At 36.8% G+C, this 18,800-nt stretch overlaps 2 protein-coding genes and 1 pseudogene across 2 annotated transcripts in view; 2 read left to right on the top strand and 1 right to left on the bottom strand.

Moving 5' to 3' along the window:
• Window positions 1-3,096, bottom strand: part of LOC127661455 (selenocysteine insertion sequence-binding protein 2-like) — a 67,580-nt gene extending 64,484 nt beyond the window's left edge. Inside the window, exon 1 of the mRNA XM_052152182.1 lies at window positions 2,993-3,096. The gene's annotated coding sequence lies outside the window, so the exon portion shown is untranslated. The remainder of the gene's footprint in view (window positions 1-2,992) is intronic.
• Window positions 39-9,422, top strand: LOC127661457 (fibroblast growth factor 7-like). Its single transcript, XM_052152189.1, has 4 exons — window positions 39-165; window positions 1,864-2,326; window positions 7,147-7,253; window positions 7,475-9,422. Exons 2-4 carry the CDS (start codon window positions 2,044-2,046, stop codon window positions 7,688-7,690), a joined length of 606 nt encoding a protein of 201 aa, XP_052008149.1. The 5' UTR covers window positions 39-165; window positions 1,864-2,043; the 3' UTR covers window positions 7,691-9,422.
• Window positions 9,423-15,139: 5,717 nt separating this feature from the next.
• Window positions 15,140-18,789, top strand: LOC127661659 (tRNA-uridine aminocarboxypropyltransferase 1-like; annotated as a pseudogene).
• Window positions 18,790-18,800: the final 11 nt, after the last annotated feature.

The following is an 18,800-nucleotide window of genomic DNA, read 5'->3' as shown; positions in this document are numbered from 1 at the left end:
GTGAGGTCAGCGCGAGGCTTTTATCAGAGATTGCACAGCGCTCAGCAACACGAGAAGATGCACAGCGCAGACTGGCTGTCCCACAACTTTCTCTCTCTCTCAATGTGCCACATAAAAAAATTCTCTGGAATTATCAGAACTGAAACACATATTCTGGAAAAGCATGTGAGTAGATTTAATAGACTGTTTTAAAACTGATCTCTGTTTCACATTGACAGTTTAATGTAATTTTGTTATAAGGGAATTTGCAACTGCATAGAGAGAAAGGCAGACAGAGATTGTGAGGCAGGGACAAATACAAATACATTTAAGGTAAAGATAGACCATTATATTGGCCAGGCTGATTAATCAGATGATATTTGTTTATTTTGAGATTATCAGCTGATGTACCCGCTTTGCCATTTATCATAGGTGGTCATTCCAACTAGTGTCAGTTCCTTGAATTTATTGACAGCTTTGTCAATAAAACCTTAATTTCTGTTTTTGAATATTTTTAAGTTTACAAAAGTTGTAATATAAGTGTAAAATATGTGTTCAGTTAAATTCATCAATTTAGTTTACATCTAATTTTCCTCTTATTTGCCTTAAAAATAAATGCATAATTTCCTATAAAGCTGTTCACTCAAGGGTTTAAGATGTTAAGGCATGATTTTCTATAAAGGTGCTTTGAAAAAAGGTGTATTGTATAATTGTAATACAAATAAGAATGACATGAATGACTAAGTTCAGACATGAAACTCTGACCAGCCCAAGCTGACAGGTTTTTTTTGAAGAAGTTGTCTGTTAGCTAACCAGCTTGCTTACATGTGATATGTCAGGCCAATCTGCTCACATGGCAAAGGCTGATAGGGCCATTTATCATAAATGCTATTTGCTCAGGTGATTTCTGGGGCTTTTTCTTCAAGCAGCTTTCACGGTAAGGTCTGCTTTAGCCATGAAACATAGAAGCACATCTTTAACAAGGTAAGCTGTGGCTAAATCGGGAACTAGTACACATCACTTTCTTTGGTCATTAGTTTAAATAAATCTACACATAGCCAGACTAAGTCACTAGTTATATAAGCTCTGGGCCTTCCTGGTCCAGATTCATATTGTGAGTCAGGTGGGTAGTTTAAGCCATTCGGCCAAACAGGTCGAGTCACACCTAGCTAGCATACACTTGGTGCACATGGCTCTTCAGAGCAGCAGCGGTACAAAGGTCTTGGTGGTAGATCTGCTTGTTATGTGTTTTCCTGCTTTGTTTGGGAGATTGTATTTATGTCTTATTATGCAGCAGCATATCATACATTCTTGATGCAGCATGTCTTGTGTTTTTCTAACTGTGCAGCAGCAGCATGTCCTACATACTCAATGCAGCATGTCTTGTGTTTTGTCTAATTGTGCACCAGCATGTCCATATGCTTAGTATGTCTGTGTATGTTCAAACAGTAGCAAATCTCTATACTTGCTCTGCAGAAGGTGCAGCGTAGCAGATCTAGTCCGACAAGACCAATATCCTATCAATATGCCATATTCACATTAACATGCTAAGTCATTCAGAGAGATGTCATGATGGAACTATTATTGTATTGTGTATTGGCATTACTGGAAATCATTAAAGATATTGGTCTCGGCATCAAAAATAAAATAAAAAAACCCTATCTGTCAAAATTTAAAGACACTGAACATGTTAAATTAGTTTTATATGTGAGGTGAGTGAGAAGGGAATTGCAACTAAACTGTTGCTTAAAGAAGATGTAATCAACAAAAATGAAAAGTTCTGCAACAACTGACAAACTGACCTGTCAAACTGAACTGTAGCTTTATCAGGATTGGACAGTTCAGGAAGCATGTGAGTGTTCATATTCATGTTTTGTCCTTCAGGAGTTCTGAGGATGAAGTCAGAGTTTACTCTTTAATCTGAGGATTTTACTGGAAAAGATTCAGAGAGTTCAGGGTCAGGACCGAAACTCCCAAGACTTGAGGATCCAATTGCAGCAGAATCCTCAGTGACAGTTTTGCCTTCAGTATGTCGTTCATGAACTCCTTGAGAAACGCAGTATAATGCGCAAATGGGCGCTACCATGGAAACTGCCAAACTTGCCATTTGGACTGTGGTTGCACGTCTTGCTAGTCATAGGTCGTGTATGCATGTGTGGCGGTGAGGGGGTCACTGGTCAGATGTCTGTGACTGACTGTTTCAAGCATGAACGCCACACAAGGAACTATGACTACATGGAAGGAGGGGACGTTAGAATTCGACGCCTCTACAGTCGTACACAATGGTTCCTCACAGTCGACGAGTATGGGAATATCAATGGAACACAGGACCCCAACAACTGTTACAGTAAGAGCATCATCACGTCTGTGTGATGTCATACCATATTTCTGAGCTGATTTGTGGCTATATATCACAGCAGTTGTAAGTATGGAATTCTGGAAGAAGGGTAACATTTTACAATAACTTTAATTAATGACATGGTTTAGTGTATTTTCTAAACCAAGATCAAAATTATGAATTGTACCTTCTCCTGCAGCTTTCAAAATACATCCATCGAAACTTGGCACAGGCCTTCAGACTGTTCTTATTTAGTGTGTTATGTCTTTACTAACTGATCAGATTTACAGTTTTCCCCTTGTGGCCACTCAAATATATCCCAACTATCCCATAGACTTACATAGACAGAATGTTCAAGCGGGCCAAGAATGTTCATGATTTTAATCTCCAACTATCAAAACTCACACATCTATCTGCAGTGACGTGCGGTGATGTCTTAAAGAGGCTAGGCACTGAGTTATGAAAGCCAGATTACCTGATTTATTGTTTAAGCTAATAACACGTAATAACAGTGAACGTTACACACAAGCGCGGCATATCAAGAAATGTACAAATCAGGATGTATGTATATCGTGTACTCTCTCTCTCTCTCTCACGCACACACACACACAAGCGCGTAAACAGTGAACGTTATGCATTTATCAGATCCTTCAAATCCTCACGGTTTTCCTTTACCTTTTCATTGTGGTAGGTTATATTCAGCTTCCTTTGCTCGTCAAGTGCAAGGTCGATCCGAGATTTTCCAAAGGTTTTCAGTGTAATTTGACACTGGATGTGAGCTGACGACTTTTCATGCTGTTCAAATCACAATATCCTGCTGAAGTCCAAACAGTCTGACTGGTTGAAAAAAGCAGGCAGGGATAGCAGTACAGCCGCTGATTGTTAGCGCAGCCACATAGCCAATCTTTTCTTACATACCAATCAGTTTGAAATGATCGGATACTTTTTGGGCCCTTTTGCTGTACTAGTCCATCTAAGGCTGGCGTAGACCTCCCTCTTGCAATTAACTCCTATTTGGAATTAAAATCGAGCTTGGAAAAATTTCTTAATTCCGTGATTACGGCTGGTGCTGTCATTTTGAATTTTGCGGGGATTAGGCATGTACGCTAGCTGTGGTGTAATGACGTTAGCTACGCAAATGTCCAGGAATATCTCGATTTGAATTGGTCCATGTCTGATACGTAACGGAGATGATTACAGGCATAACATATTTACGTCAAAAGGCACAGCAGATTTGTGCTTTTTGCCGTACATGTTAAAGAATATAGGATCGAAGTGCGCATGCGCAACATGGGTTTCCCGCTTGTCGTCTGCAATGAATGGACCGTAAAAGCACTGCTTATTCTACCATATGTTTTTAGTTGATTATGCGTAACTGCTAGATTTGTCATCATAACTAAACAATTGGAATAACACACATATTGCATGTATAAATCACAAGAATAAAAAGTAAAAATCCAAATACAAGTTTATTAATTAATAAACATTTTATTTTTGAATTTTGGCAGGGTAGGCAGTGCCTAGTTTGCCTACCAGACCGCACGTCAGTGTCTATCTGTCTGTCTGTCTGTCTGGCAACCCTCAAGCAACTAGCTACAACACCATAGCAACAAGCCAGGAAAACCTAGCAACCAGCCAAAACTCTAGCTATGGCAAAAAGAAATTCAAAGCAACCAGCCTGAACACCCTAACAACCACTCATTCAACTTTAGCAACCTTAGTCTTGACTGTAAGGCCTGTATAGACCTTATTCATGGTAGCACAATAGTTGACAACGAGGCTGTGAGGGATAGACTTTCGGCTCGCATGGTTTAAAGCAGTAATAAGCACCAAGATCAAATCTGATCATGTTGTCTGGAGTTTTTTGTCTACCAAATGTTTTTGAAAAGATGTTTTTTCAATGTTTTTTATGCAGAACGATCCAAAAACCCTTTAAACTGCAGTAGGCCTACAACCAATTGAAGTGTCTTTACATCAAACCCTCACAGTCTCGTTGTCATTCTCTTCAAAAATCAAAGATGGCGCTGCTGTGAATAAGGTCTATAACCTTCAAACTTTTGTCAGCAGAGCATTCAAATATGAGTATGCAGTATATTAAATTATATGAATCAAAGTTGCATTTTTATTTTAAAGTACATTGTAATAACTTTATTTATATAGCACATTTTAGAAATTTGGCACAAATTATAATAATAATAATTAGGTCAGACAAGAACCAGGATTCAGATCAGAGCCAGAACAGATTAACATCACAATCAAAACCAGAATTTGGATTCAGATTATAAACAGAACCAGAACTCAGATTTAGATCACAAACAGACCCAGAACTCAGATTCAGATCACAATCAAAACCTGAACTGAGATTCAGGTCACAGTCAGAACCAGAACTCAGATTCGGATCATACTCAGAACCAGAACTCAGTATCAGATCACAATCAGAACTGAGATTCAGATCACAATCAGAACCAGAACTGAGATACAGATCACAATCAGAACCAGAACTCAGATTCAGATCACAAACAGACCCATAACTCAGATTCGGATCACAATCAGAAAATCAGAACCAGGACTCAGATTCAGATCAAAAACAGAACCAGAACTCAGATTCAGATCACAAACAGACCCATAACTCAGATTCGGATCACAATCAGAAAATCAGAACCAGGACTCAGATTCAGATCACAATAAGAACCAGAACTCAGATTCAGATCACAAACATAACCATAATCCAGATTCAGATCACAAATATAACCAGAACTCATTTTCAGATCACAATCAGAACTAGAACTCAGATTCAGATCACAAACAGGACCAGAACTCAGATTCAGATCACAATCAGAACTAGAATTCAGATTCAGATCACAATCAGAACTAGAACTCAGATTCAGATCACAATCAGAACTCAGACCAAAATATAGACTCAGTTTCAGACCAAAATCAGAACTCATTCAGACCAGAATTTGATGATAATGCTGTGCAAAACTTACTGATTTAGTAATTACTCTGATAACATTAATTAAATACTTGAATAATTATTTACACCAGTAAATTGTGTATTTACATAATTTCAGAGCTGAATGTATCATTCTCGTAGAAAGTTGTGTGTTAGCGTGAGGGTGAGCATCTCTGCTATGGAGGAAAAATCATTACGTCAACTGGCGTTGAAAAGAAGAAAAATTGATACAGCCAGATGTGGCTGACAACTGCACGAACAGCCCGCATGTTAGACATGCAGTGAGGGTAAGAGCGGGAAGACAGCATTGTGGGAGAGAAAAGCAGATGGGTTGTTAGGTTCTCTCAAGAGTCGTGCCGTGACAGGAGCTTATTATACCGCTAGAACTGCTCAGATGTAAACCAAACACTTCCAGAGACGCACATGTATCCCTGCCCATAACCCACCAAAGACTCCCAGAACAACTCGAAATACCACACACACAAAAGACACCAGGACAGTGTCTGTTTCACAACCTCCTTAACAACAAATAGACCTTTTAGCAGTGAAACATTCTGCTGTTCTTCACAGTGTGTGGCATGTAACTGGCGGTTGTTGAGGGTTTCATTTTAATTGGGTGTCGGTCGTGCTTCAGAGAATAATGAGAACCATGTTATATTTAATCTGCAACAATGCCATATATTAGGAATGATAAAATTGATAGTCCTGACTCAAAATTCTGATTGGATGGGCCTCATTCAAAGCCGTTGTAAAATGACAGTAAACACAACTGTAAACAACCTACAAGCATACACTGTAAAACATTACTGTCATTTTAATGGAAAAGAATGTGCAAATACTACAAAAAATAACCTTTAATTTGTCAACGGGTAATTGCCGTAACATATATACGATAAAAATCTATGTTTAACAATTCATGTAATTGTATGGTAAACTATATTTGTTTTTAATAAAATGATGTAGAAGTTATATGCAGGTGTTTTACTAGAATTCCCTGAGTGACTCATCACATTTTATGGGAACAGTTATGTTTCTTCTTATTTTTAATAGCAGTTATGTACATTGGGGGTCCTGTGTTATATTTTATGTTGTTTAGTTAATTTTTAATGTGTTACCCTGATGGTGTTTAGTGTTTGTGTGAATGCAACTGAGCACTGTCTCTATATGTTTATTGGTCATTGCTTTTGGAAGGGCCTCTCTTCATGAACTTTATGTCATCATGTGCCCTTCTGTAGTCACTATGGTGATTAACAATACGTCTTAATGTGAAAAGCAGATTTATAGTCTTCCAGAAGGTTAGTATAACAATATATCAAGTTTATATCATTTAATAAAATTATAGTGGTCAAAGTGTTTTTTCAGGACTTAATTGTGTGTGTGTGTGCGGGTGTGTGTGTGTGATCACACAACAATACCTATGGTAAAATCACTAGAAAACATCTCTTGCAGCATGATTTAATGAACTGATTACTCTACTTTTAAGGAACTTTTTCTAAAATATTTTGCATGAATTACTGAATAATTGAGTGAGTTTAATGAGTTATAATGTATTCACTTTACTTTAGGGATGTGTGAATTTATGCTAAACATCGACCGCATATGATCATTTGCTTCCCCCTCCAAAACCCCAATTTAAACGCTGACCTCCAGCCTTGGACATAATGTTCTGAAATTAAGCTTATATTATTTACTATAGACTAACCCAAAGAATTAAAAAACACAAATTTAGTTAAAGCATGAACCACTTTTCCCCAAAAGGATGTTTTGATTGATTTAAATGACCTCTGATGACATTTTGCAGAACATTTGCCCCCAAAATATAGCTTTGTGCTTGTCTTATCCAAACACTCGCTCAGGTTTACTGGCTGTATTTCAGGTGTTCTGGAGATCAGGACCATTTCAGAAGGTGGCGTGTTGGCTATAAAAGGACTGAAGAGCCAGTATTATATTTCCATGAACCGCACCGGAATGTTACAGGGCAAGGTAACACCCACCCCGTCTTGCAAACAACAAACATCTGTGCTTTCATTCATTTCCAGCTAATGATTTCTCCAAAAATAAGTCTACTCATGCTTCAAGGGTGATTTGAATATGAAATATAAACAATGAAATGGATACTTCAGGAATTTATGTTTGATTGAATATTGCATATAGGAATTTCTGTTTTGCATGTTCACATAAAACATCTTTCCTTTTCCAAACAGAAAGACTATAACGACAGCTGCAACTTCAAAGAAGTGTTTTTAGAAAATTACTACACAGCTTACTCCTCTGTGAAATGGACTAAAAATGGCAAAGAGATGTTCATCTCTCTGTCACAGAAGGGGAGACCACTGAAAGGCAAGAAGACAAGGAAAGAGAGTATCACTTCTCACTTCATCCCTCGAAAGTGCAGTGAAGACGAAAAGAAACTGGCATAAAGCCAACACACGTCTAGATCTATAAACACAGACGCAGTGAGATAGCACAAGCTATTTCTACAGTATTACTGCATTTGTTTTGGGATTCACCTGTCTGGTGTGTTGAATGTGAGATTATTCTCAGTATGAATTGAAATCAGCATGAAAGAGCAAGGAAGAAGATTATTTGTCACATGTGCAGCTTCCTGTGCAAATATTTAAAATAGAACACACTCAGATTCATCAAAATAATCAATAACACATTCTTTGCTGCTCATATGCAGGATATTCATAAAGCTCTCTGTGTTTAGGAATTATGGACATGTGATGAAAAATTACATAAATGTTTTGGAGTTGTTGTGTGTACCAACAATGTGCACAGCTCTAAATTCTCATCTCTGTTTTGAATGGTAAAAAGTATTTTTGTATTTCAGAGAGAATAAACAGAACATCTCTCTGTTTTCATTCGCTGCACTTTCACAATCATTAGAGCTATTTAAAAGTTAAAATACAAAATAAACATCATCAACGCATTTACTACAGATGATTTACTACAATCTCTCCAAATATGGCATGGCACAGCGCTGTTCGTGTGTTCCTGGATTGTGTGTCTGTAACAATGAGCTGCAAAGCTTTAAATATCAAAATGAATATACTGTATATATCCATCTTTTCAAAAGTTTGAGACATTCCATTCTTGTTTCCAGCCCAAGTCAAAAAGAAAATAATAGCAGTTTACTTGTTTTATTTTATTATTATTTTTAATCTTTAATTTTTGTCATTTGACCCTTAAAGTCAACATGAATTCAAAATGGACCTCTATTTACTTTCTTAAAGGAATAGTTCACCCAAAAATGAAAACTCTGTCATCATGTCATTCCAACATATGACTTCCTTTCTTCCGCGGAACACAAAAGATGTTACGGTGTGGTCACATTTACCTTTGCATGGCAAAATTCTGCAGGTGAAATACAGTCATCTCAATGGGAATCTGCATGATCGTCAAATTTTGCACAGTAGACGTCCGGTGGCGAAGAATTTCATCTCTGGGATTTCTCCAGGAGTTCAAGTTTGGTGAACTTTGACAGGCAAATTTGCCTCGATGACCAATAGGAAGTTGGTTTGCCAGTGATCTCTGTGTGGGCAGTGGTTCGTCCACAGCTACACTGAATATTCACAATGGTCAAGAATATTGTTTGAGTGGTGAGTTTCTTTTTAATTCACTCTCACAGAGTATAAAGTGCACCATTAAAAAGAGGCTGTTTGGATATTAATCTTTTGCTAGTTAACACTTATTCAACATCGTGCCATGCCTTCTGCAAAAGTAATCGTAGCTGTGCCTTTTGTCAGAATGTTAGTCTCAGTCACCATTCACTTTTATTTTATGGCAAAAAGATGCAATAAAAGTCATACAAGTTTGAAACAACTTGAAAAATGGTTTCATGTTGACTTTAATGTGGGAGTCTGACCATATTAAATTTTCATAATCCCCCAGAGCTCTGATGTGATTGTGTCCATGTGTTTTTGTGTGTTATTTATGATATTTATGTGAGATCAGAGAGGGGTCGGGATGTCTGGATGAATCTAAAATGAATCGGAAACTCAATAAATAATCTGCATGAACACCAGGTTTCTGTATCATGCTGCAAGCACACACGCAGAGTCCGGAAGGTTTTCTTTTGCTGCTAAAATTAAAGTGAAATATGAGGTGTTTTATATTATCATAGAGCAAATCTCCAATAAAATATGTATATCTGTCTACTGAGTGGAGTGTTTGATTTATTCACAAGTTAAAGTCTCAACATGTTTTTACTGATGGCTGTTTATACCGTAGAATCTGAGAGAATATCTGTGGATAGTGGATGCCACGTTATTGTTGAATTCTTGATTCGAATTGGTAGAAAAACCAATGTACATTTGTACATATATGTACATATGTACATTTTCTGTACCAGCACAGCTTTTAAGTAATTCCAGGTTTGTTGACAGAATTACAGTTACATATAACTTTTTACGGTTGTTTACTGACACAGTTTATCAGAGCGATACAGTCAGTAAATCAGCTTGAGGGGTCTGAGTGAACAAGATTTCTGTAAGGTGAACAAGAGAGAGTTGCTGGCCGACCACCACAGACAGACACACACACACACACACACACACACACACACAGCAAGACTCCAAATAACTTTGACCATAACAAAGTTAGCGCGAGGTTTAGCTTCTGCCAAGTCACGCAAAGTTGGATTTAACAGATAATTTGTAGCATGTTCTGAATGTAAACATGATCTCATAGTTTCTCTAAGCTAATGTGAGCTCGCACTAAAAACGATATTATTCATTTATGAGGTTAAAGTGTTTGTTTCAGATCAATCTTCCCATCAGATGAGTTTCATCCGTCTCCAAACTTTACAGACCCAGGAACCACCCATTCATCGTCAACAAGACGACACCCAACACAAAAAGCAAGATCTTCTTTGTAGCACTTACAACTTTCATTACAAATGTTAACAAATGCTTAAAAGATCATTAGCAAGTGTTCATTCAAATTGTTACAAATGTTTCTTTAATTCATCAGGTGTTTATTGGTTTGACAACATGAGTTCACTAGATTTGAGCTCAAGTAAAATCAAACGCATTACATATTCTGGCAGTGTTACATGTGGACATGTTGAATGAGTTTAATCACTTTTTTTTTATCTATATGGAATTAACCTTTTAAAGCTTAAATCAATACTAAGAATATGAGAGTAAACATATACTGTATGGTTGAAACCTGTCAAGAACGTGTCATATTTTTCCCCCAAATAACTAAAGAAATTATAAGAATTCCAAGAATTTTGCATAATAAAAATTCTAAGAACATTAACATTTTTGGTAACACTTTACAATGTGGTTCCATTCGTTAACATTATTTAACAACATTAGTTAACATGAACTAACAATGAACAATATTTATAGCATTTATTCATGTTTGGTAATGTTAACTTCAACATACAATAATACGTTTTTCAAATCAAAAGTTGACATGAGTTAATGCACTATGAACTAACATGAACTTACAATGATCAATTGTGATTTTATTAACTAACATTAACAAAAATGTATAAATGCTGTAAAAATATATTGTTCATTGTTAGTTCATGATACCTAATGCAGTAACTAATGTTAATAAATGGATCCTAATTGTAAAGTGTTACCAGATTTTTTTTCAATACTTTTCATGGCAAATAAACCCACAATTCTCATTACAGTAAAAAATAATCTTAAAAATAATAAACAATCATTTACTATTTAAATTGTATTTAAATGTCATGGTAGTGTTTGATGGATTATGTTGTTTTAAATACAAATCACTGTATTACTGTATTACATTATTGACAATATATTGAGAACCATTGTTGAGAATAGTGGGAATTACAAAAATGCTGAATAATCCTAAAAATAGGTTTCATTTACTTCATGCAAAATATATCATTTTAGCACTGGTGCCCCCAGGGATGTGTGCTCTCCCCACTACTCTTCTCCCTCTACACCAATGACTGCAACACCAAGGACCCCTCTGTCAAGCTCCTAAAGTTGCAGAGGACACTACTATCATTGGCCTCATCCAAGATGATTATGAGTCTGTTTACAGAAGGGAGGCTGAACGGCTGGCTCACTGGTGCAGTCAAAACAACCTGAACCTGAACGTGCTCAAAACAGTGGAGATGATTGTGGACTTTGGGAGGAACACCCCGACACTGACCTCCCTCACCATTCTAAACAGCACTGTGGCAGCAGTGGAGTCATTCTGGTTCCTGGGCACTACCATCTCACAGGACCTGAAGTGGGTGACACACATTGTGACTCCACTAGTGAAAAAAGCCCAGCAGAGGTTTTACTTCCTTCGCCAGCTGAGGTAGTTCAATCTGCAACAGGCGATGTTGATACAGTTCCACACAGCAGTCATTGAGTCTGTCCTCTGCACTTCAATAACTGTCTGGTTTGGTGCAGCTACGAAATCAGACATCAGAAGATTACAAAGGACAGTTCATACTTCTGAGAGGATTATTGATTGGCCCCTGCCCTCCCTTCAAGGACTGTACACTTCCAGAGTGAGGGCTTGAAATATCCCTCTGGGCCCCACTCACCCAGCACACTACTTCTTTGAACTGTTGCGTTCTGACCAACGCTACAGAGCTCTGAGCACCAGAACCGTCAGGCACAGGAACAGTTTCTTCCCTCAGGCTTAACATCTCATGAACAGTTAAAACTAACCCATTGAGCAATAGTTATGTGCAATAAACAGCTTAGACTATTTATATTTATCCAACATATCCTCATCTGCCATTACATTCTCTTGTATCTGTATATAAAAGATTTGTATTTTACAAGTTGAATATATATATATATATATATATATATATATATATATATATATATATATATATATATATATATATATATATATTGTCTTCTACTTATATTTTCTATACAATTTTTATTTTTATTCTATTTTCTTTTTTTTTAATTATCATCTCTGTCTTGTTGCTTTATTGTTTGTGCAAGCTCCTGTCACCAAGACAAATTCCTTGTATGTGGAAGCATACTTGGCAATAAAGGTGATTGTGATTCTTATTCTGTTTGTTAATTTTATTTTTTCAAATTCCATGTTACAAAAATTGGACACTAAGTAGACATGTTTTTGTGAGAATCACCCATACAGATTCAATGTTAAAACAAGAATTCAATTAAGACTTGAATCAATCCTTCGTATAAAATATTTATAAGAGGGAATATTAAAATATGCAGTAAAGCATCTCTTGCTTGATATCTGATTAGTAGCACTTAAATCTAAATCACATCCACCAATGTTTCAGTCAGCAGCTCGCTTTACCAATTCAGTCAATCAAGAGCAGATCAAAAATTATAATTTGCATAATTTTAATAATTTCAACTACAGCAGGACTGCACTGATACTACAGAAGGAATCAGTCAAGAAACATCACAGAACATGATCACCTGCACAGTGAAAGTGTCCTCTCATGAACTGTTGTACTGTAGAATGTTACTGACGAGCAGGTAAGACAAACCAATAACCAGACAGCAACCACACAGATATGAACAGATCACTAATCCTTGAGAGAGAGCAAGAGAGAGAGATAGAGAGCGAGAGAGAGAGCGAGAGAGTGAGGGCAATCACCACTTGCATTTTCATCAGATAATTAAAAAAATCTAGCTTTATTTGTGATTATATTACCACTTCAGTTAATATACAATAACATGAAGGGCAATGTGTGATGTCTGGACAGGAGCTGTTGTTACTGTTGTATCCCGTGCTTAATGTAAACTCTGTGATGACTCCCCACACACGGCTGCCACTCCAGACGCCTGGAAAAAGATGGAGTGTTGTACTTTCACTTTAATCCAAAGTTCCTCCAGGTCTTTGGTGAGAGATTCAGTGATTTCACAGGGAAACAGGACTCTAGCTCTTAGATCTTCATATATCGTCCCAGAGTGATTGTAGAGATGAGATGATGACTCTACATCCTCCTTACATGGCACTGGCCACTCAACCTGAAACAGAAATATACTGAAAGTATTTAATGAAAGTTTTATTTGTATTTATTATTTTATTATTACTATTCATCACAATTTTTAATGGTGATTATTAAATATAATCTAACTAAAAAATACTGCCATTTGTACTTATTTTTATTTATTTATTTTAATGTGTATAACATAAATAAATAATGTCTAAATACTTTTTTAATATAACAAATAATTAGTATAACATTGTTCACACTACATTACTTTTTATTATTTAATTAATTGTCATGATAATTATGTCACGATGCTAAATCTTTATGGTCCTAAAATAGTCTTCATTTCCTTTAGGCACAATATACAGTTGAAGTCAGACTTTTACATAAGCCTTAGCCAAATACTCTTAAACTCAGTTTTACACAATTCCTGACATTTAATCATAGAAAACATTCCCTGTCTTAGGTTAGTTAGAATCACTACTTCATTTTAAGTATGTGAAATGTCAGAATAGTAGTAGAGAGAATGATTTACTTCAGCTTTTATTTCTTTCATCAGATTCCCAGTGGGTCAGAAGTTTACATACACTTTGTTAGTATTTGGTAGCATTGCCTTTAAATTGTTTAACATGGGTCAAACATTTTGGGTAGTCTTCCACAAGTTTCTCACAATAAGTTGCTGGAAATTTGGTCCATTCTTCCAGACAGAACTGGTGTAACTGAGACAGGTTTGTAGGCCTCCTCGTTTTCTATCAGATTGAGGTCAGGTCTTTGTGATGGCCACTCCAATACCTTGACTTTGTTGTCCTTAAGCCATTTTGCCACAACATTTGAGGTATGCTTGGGGTCATTGTCCATTTGGAAGACACATTTGCGACTGAGCTTTAACCTCCTGGCTGATGTCGCTTCAATATATCCACATAAATTTCCTTCCTCATGATGATCTATTTTGAGGAAGTGCACCAGTCCCTCCTGCGGCAAAACATGATGCTGACCCCTTCATGCTTTATGGTTTGGGATGATGTTCTTCAGCTTTCAAGCCTTATCCTTTTTTCTCCAAACATAACAATGGTCATTATGGCCAAACAGTTGCATTTGTGTTTCATCAGACCAGAGACATTTCTCCAAAAATTAAGATCTTTGTCCACATATGCACTTGCACACTGTAGTCTGGCTTTTTTAAGGTGGTTTTGGAGCAGTGGCTTCTTCTTTGCTGAGCAGCCTTTCAGGATATGGGACTCGTTTTAATGTGGATATAGATACTTGTCTACCTGTTCCCTCCAGCATCTTCACAAAGTCCGTTGTTGTTTTTCTGGGATTGATTTGCACTTTTCGCACCAAACAATGTTCATCTCTAGGAGACAGAATGTGTCTCCTTCCTGTATGGTATGATGGCTGCGTTGTGTCTATTTACAGATGAATGTGCCTTCAGGTGTTTGGAAATTGCTCCCAAGTATGAACCAGACTTGTGGAGTTCCACAATTGTTTTTATGAGGTCTTAGCTGATTTCTTGATCTGACCTACTAGAATTTTGATATTGTGAATTCTAAGTGAAAAAATCTGTCTGTAAACAATTGCAGAAATCAGAAAGTAGATGTCCTAAACGACTTCTATAGTTTGCTAATATTAAATCTGTGGAGTGGTAAAAAAATGAGTTTTAATGACTTCAACCTAAGTGTATTTAAACGTCTGACCTCAACTGTAATTTCATTGTTTTCTTTCATTTTGAGGTGGGCTCGTAAAATTCACTCAATTTGCAAAGGTAAAAATAAATTAAAAAAAATAAACACCTGAATCCTAATTATTATTTATTTATAATTAAGGGCTCTTACCAGTCCTTGAGATTTAATAAATTCTTCGAGGGAACAAATCGGCTTGTCTTCAGCGTTCTGCATCTCCAACTCTCCACCGCGTCCGCGTCTGTTGCTTGGTAACCGCCAGCCGTACTCCCTGCTTCCTGTGGTGTGTGTTTCCGGTGTGTAGTGCCATGTGGATTTGTTGTCATCCGTGTGTTCACTTTGACAGTTAAATTAAACCAGCAAATTAAACCAGGCTAGTTCGTTTCTGTGCTCATGTCGGACCAGGACTGCGCTGTAGGGGAGAGGAGCTCTCTGAGCGGGCTGCTGCTCGCCTCACATGTCCCGCTGGATGACGCGCAGCGCGCCGGCCGGATAAAGTGCTCGCGATGTGGCTCGTCGCGCATGTTCTACTGCTACAGCTGCTGTGCGTTGGTCGGGCTTGAGCCACAGGAAAACATATATGAGCACCATCATTTGTGTTGGAAAACGTCTCTGATAGCGAGCGGCGTTAAAGGCTGTTTGTACTAGACGGAACGTCATACAACAACCCAGAGTCCGTGCCTAATTAATCGTTTTAATCAAAGTTCTGGCTGCACTGAATATAACAGAGCATTCTAACAAACTCCGTGTCAGTCATGCTTCACTGATCACACATATCATTCCTTCATAATGAACATAGGTTTTCAGACTGCGGTATAGTAAGTTTTACGTTTGACATTCGTTGGATATTCGGGTCACACATTAACCTTCAAGACCATTTGACCTAAATATGTCAAATCAACTGCAAATTACTCAGGATTTAAAGGGACCACATATTCTATTTATAAACAGGTAAATATTCTATTTAAATCTACCAAAGCAAAACTCCCAAAAATAAGCTTTGTGCAACAGAGGGAATAATTTTCTGTGCAATTTGCAGTTGATTTGACATTTTAGGTCATATGGTCTTGAAGGTTAATGTGTATGAACCCAATGTATACCACAGTGAAATTCAGTCAGTAACTCTATAATATTGAACTTTACAGAGCAATGGGTTAGTTCACCAAACAATGAAAATCTCCTTTTGTTTTGCCATGGTGAAAGAAATATTTTTTTCATAAATAAAAGATAAGTTGCAGTCAGATGATGAGATGTGTGTTAGAGTTCAATAAATGTTTGTCTGTTTCAGCTGCCAGTGAAGATCGACATCATCAAACACCCGAATGAAACGGATGGTAAGAGCACCGCAGTGCAGGCCAGACTGCTTGCTCCACTGGACGTCACTATCTACACCTACCCCTGTATCCCAGAGCTCAATCAGTCTGTAGAAAAGGTGAGCAAGTAGAAATCCTTTCAAGTTACAATAACTTTCAATAAGCTGTTACACTTTAATTGGGATTATATATATATATATATATAAGACTTTTGAATTTTGGTGTACAGTTGTCAATTTCTATGGTGGGGAGAATAAATGCAGTAAAAATGGTTGTGCTGCCCAGGTTCCTTTATCTTTTCCAGGCCACCTGGTGTTCATTCCTCAAAGTTACGTTAAGAGATTAGTAGACTAACCCTATACCCCAAGCAATCTCGGATAACCAGAAAACATTTTAGTAAACCCCAAAATGATGGAGGTTTTTCTCTTCCGCAGTTTATATTGTATTATCTAGCAGCACAGCTAAATATTTTTCTTTTTGGTGGAACTGTCTTCCGAAATGCACTGTGCAGGACATGCCTGCTTGGCTTCAGATAGAACAGCATTCGTCAATAGCCAGTTCAATTGAAAAACTCCTTGTATGATTTTAATCCAGTCATTCATAATTTTTTGAGAATATGGAAGCAGGTGATGATTATAATCAAGGCCCCAAAGGTGTATTTTGACAGTCATATTTGTTGGAATTATGCCTTTCAACCTACACTGATGGATTCAATCTTTAAAATTTGGAAAGAGAAGGGTATAGTCAGATTTATCAACATGTATCTTGATGACTGCCTTGTAGCATTCTCACAATTCCAACAATGTTATTAATTACCAGCCTCTAATTTTTTTTTGCTACCTACAGATGAAGGACTTTTAGCGAACACACATTTCACAATATGAGTTGAAGCCACAGTATACAGTATTGGATAGACTGTCATCTATAAAGCCTTTTATGAAAGGTTCAGGGTCTACAGTGTATGGTATTCTTCAAGAGATGAACCCAGTATCCTTGGTACAAATTAAATAGGCCTGGGAGGAGGAATTGGGTATAGAGCCATAAAGGTTGACCCAATTATTGCATTGTTTGGTGTAGCTAGATCAGAGCTGGGGCTGAATAAATATGAGGTACAAGCTGTAAGTCTTAGTACACTACTGGCTAGATTACTTATTTTATTGAAAGTATTTAATTTACTTATACAACATTGGAGGTCAAAAACAGTATCAACTTTTGATATGTGGGTTATTGAGCTAGGGAAGTCTTAACATCTTGAAAGAATTCGGTTTGCACATTTAAAGAAAGAGCACATTTTTCTAAACATATGGATTCATTCATTATTCTAATGATTTAAATTGTTGTATGCCAAGGGTATCACTGCTGCTTATATCCCCACTGTGTTTATGTATATAGTGTCATGTATGCCTTTACTGTTATCTGTATGTCAATATTTTACTTACCACCAACTAGATTGTAACCTATGAGAAAAAAATTAATAAAATGTAAAAAAGAAAAAAAAAGAATAGAAAGTAATGATTTAAAATCTCACTGTTTGCTTAAAACTTCTCAGGTGATAAATCACTGTTCTTCCGACAGATCGTGCTGGTGTTTCCTGGTCCAGATGCAATGACAGTGGAGCAATTATGGGAATATATTTGTGCTAGTGGAGAGAGCTACAGCAGTGTGACAAAAGCAAAGAGGTTAAAGGTGGAGAAACAGAGTGACACAGCTTCTGACAAGCATACCTGTCCAATTCAAAGAGTTGTTTTCATCGATAGCACCTGGAACCAAACACCAGAATCATTACAGATGAACGTCTACAAGGTACCAGACAGGATTGGGCAAAATTCAAGAACTGATTCATTTCAGTTGAGTTTGAATTTGAATTGGCCACAGGATATTACATTTACATTTGGATGACAGGAAGAGAAATTGACTATATTGCAATTAAAAAAACAATCAACAGTCACACAACAGATTAATTTTATTAGTCCAATCAATGCAAGTCTTGTGCAGCAAAATAATTACTTCATTAATTTTGATAAATTACGTCTAGTAGAATACATTTTTCTCAGCTGATTAGACATGTTTCTCTTAACAACTAACATAGCCATTAAAATAGGTTTTAATTTTTTCCATTTAACATGTAGGTAATTCATATTGAAAAAGTAAGTACATTTTTTAAATCTTCATAGCAGTTTTACAGTTCTACACAGAATTGCTAGTTCTGCATCCTGTTTGCTAGCTCAATTCAAATTTAGGAATTAAATTAGAATTTAAAAAGCATTCTGACTGGCGCACAATGCTGAAACCATCAGAAACTTACATCTTTAACTGTTTAATTATCTCAAACGGGATTTAAGTTAACTGATGTCATTTCTGATATTTTTACCAAATGTGGAGCTCAGGAGCAAAAGAACCTGTTTTTGGCAGCGCCAGAGATGGTGTCCAGACATGTACCTAGCAACCATAGAGGCCATTTACTACTTCCTGAAGGACCTTCACAGCCACTATTTATCAGAGTATAAAGGAAAATATGACAATCTGCTTTTCTTCTTCTCATTCCTGCATAAACTCATCAAGAAAGCCAAACAGTCTGCTGGGAAAGTGTGACATGTTTAAAAAAAATAAATAAAGA

Source organism: Xyrauchen texanus, chromosome 21, assembly GCF_025860055.1.
Source record: "Xyrauchen texanus isolate HMW12.3.18 chromosome 21, RBS_HiC_50CHRs, whole genome shotgun sequence".
NCBI classification, from domain to species: domain Eukaryota; kingdom Metazoa; phylum Chordata; class Actinopteri; order Cypriniformes; family Catostomidae; genus Xyrauchen; species Xyrauchen texanus.
This window is presented reverse-complemented; position numbering and strand designations above follow the sequence as displayed.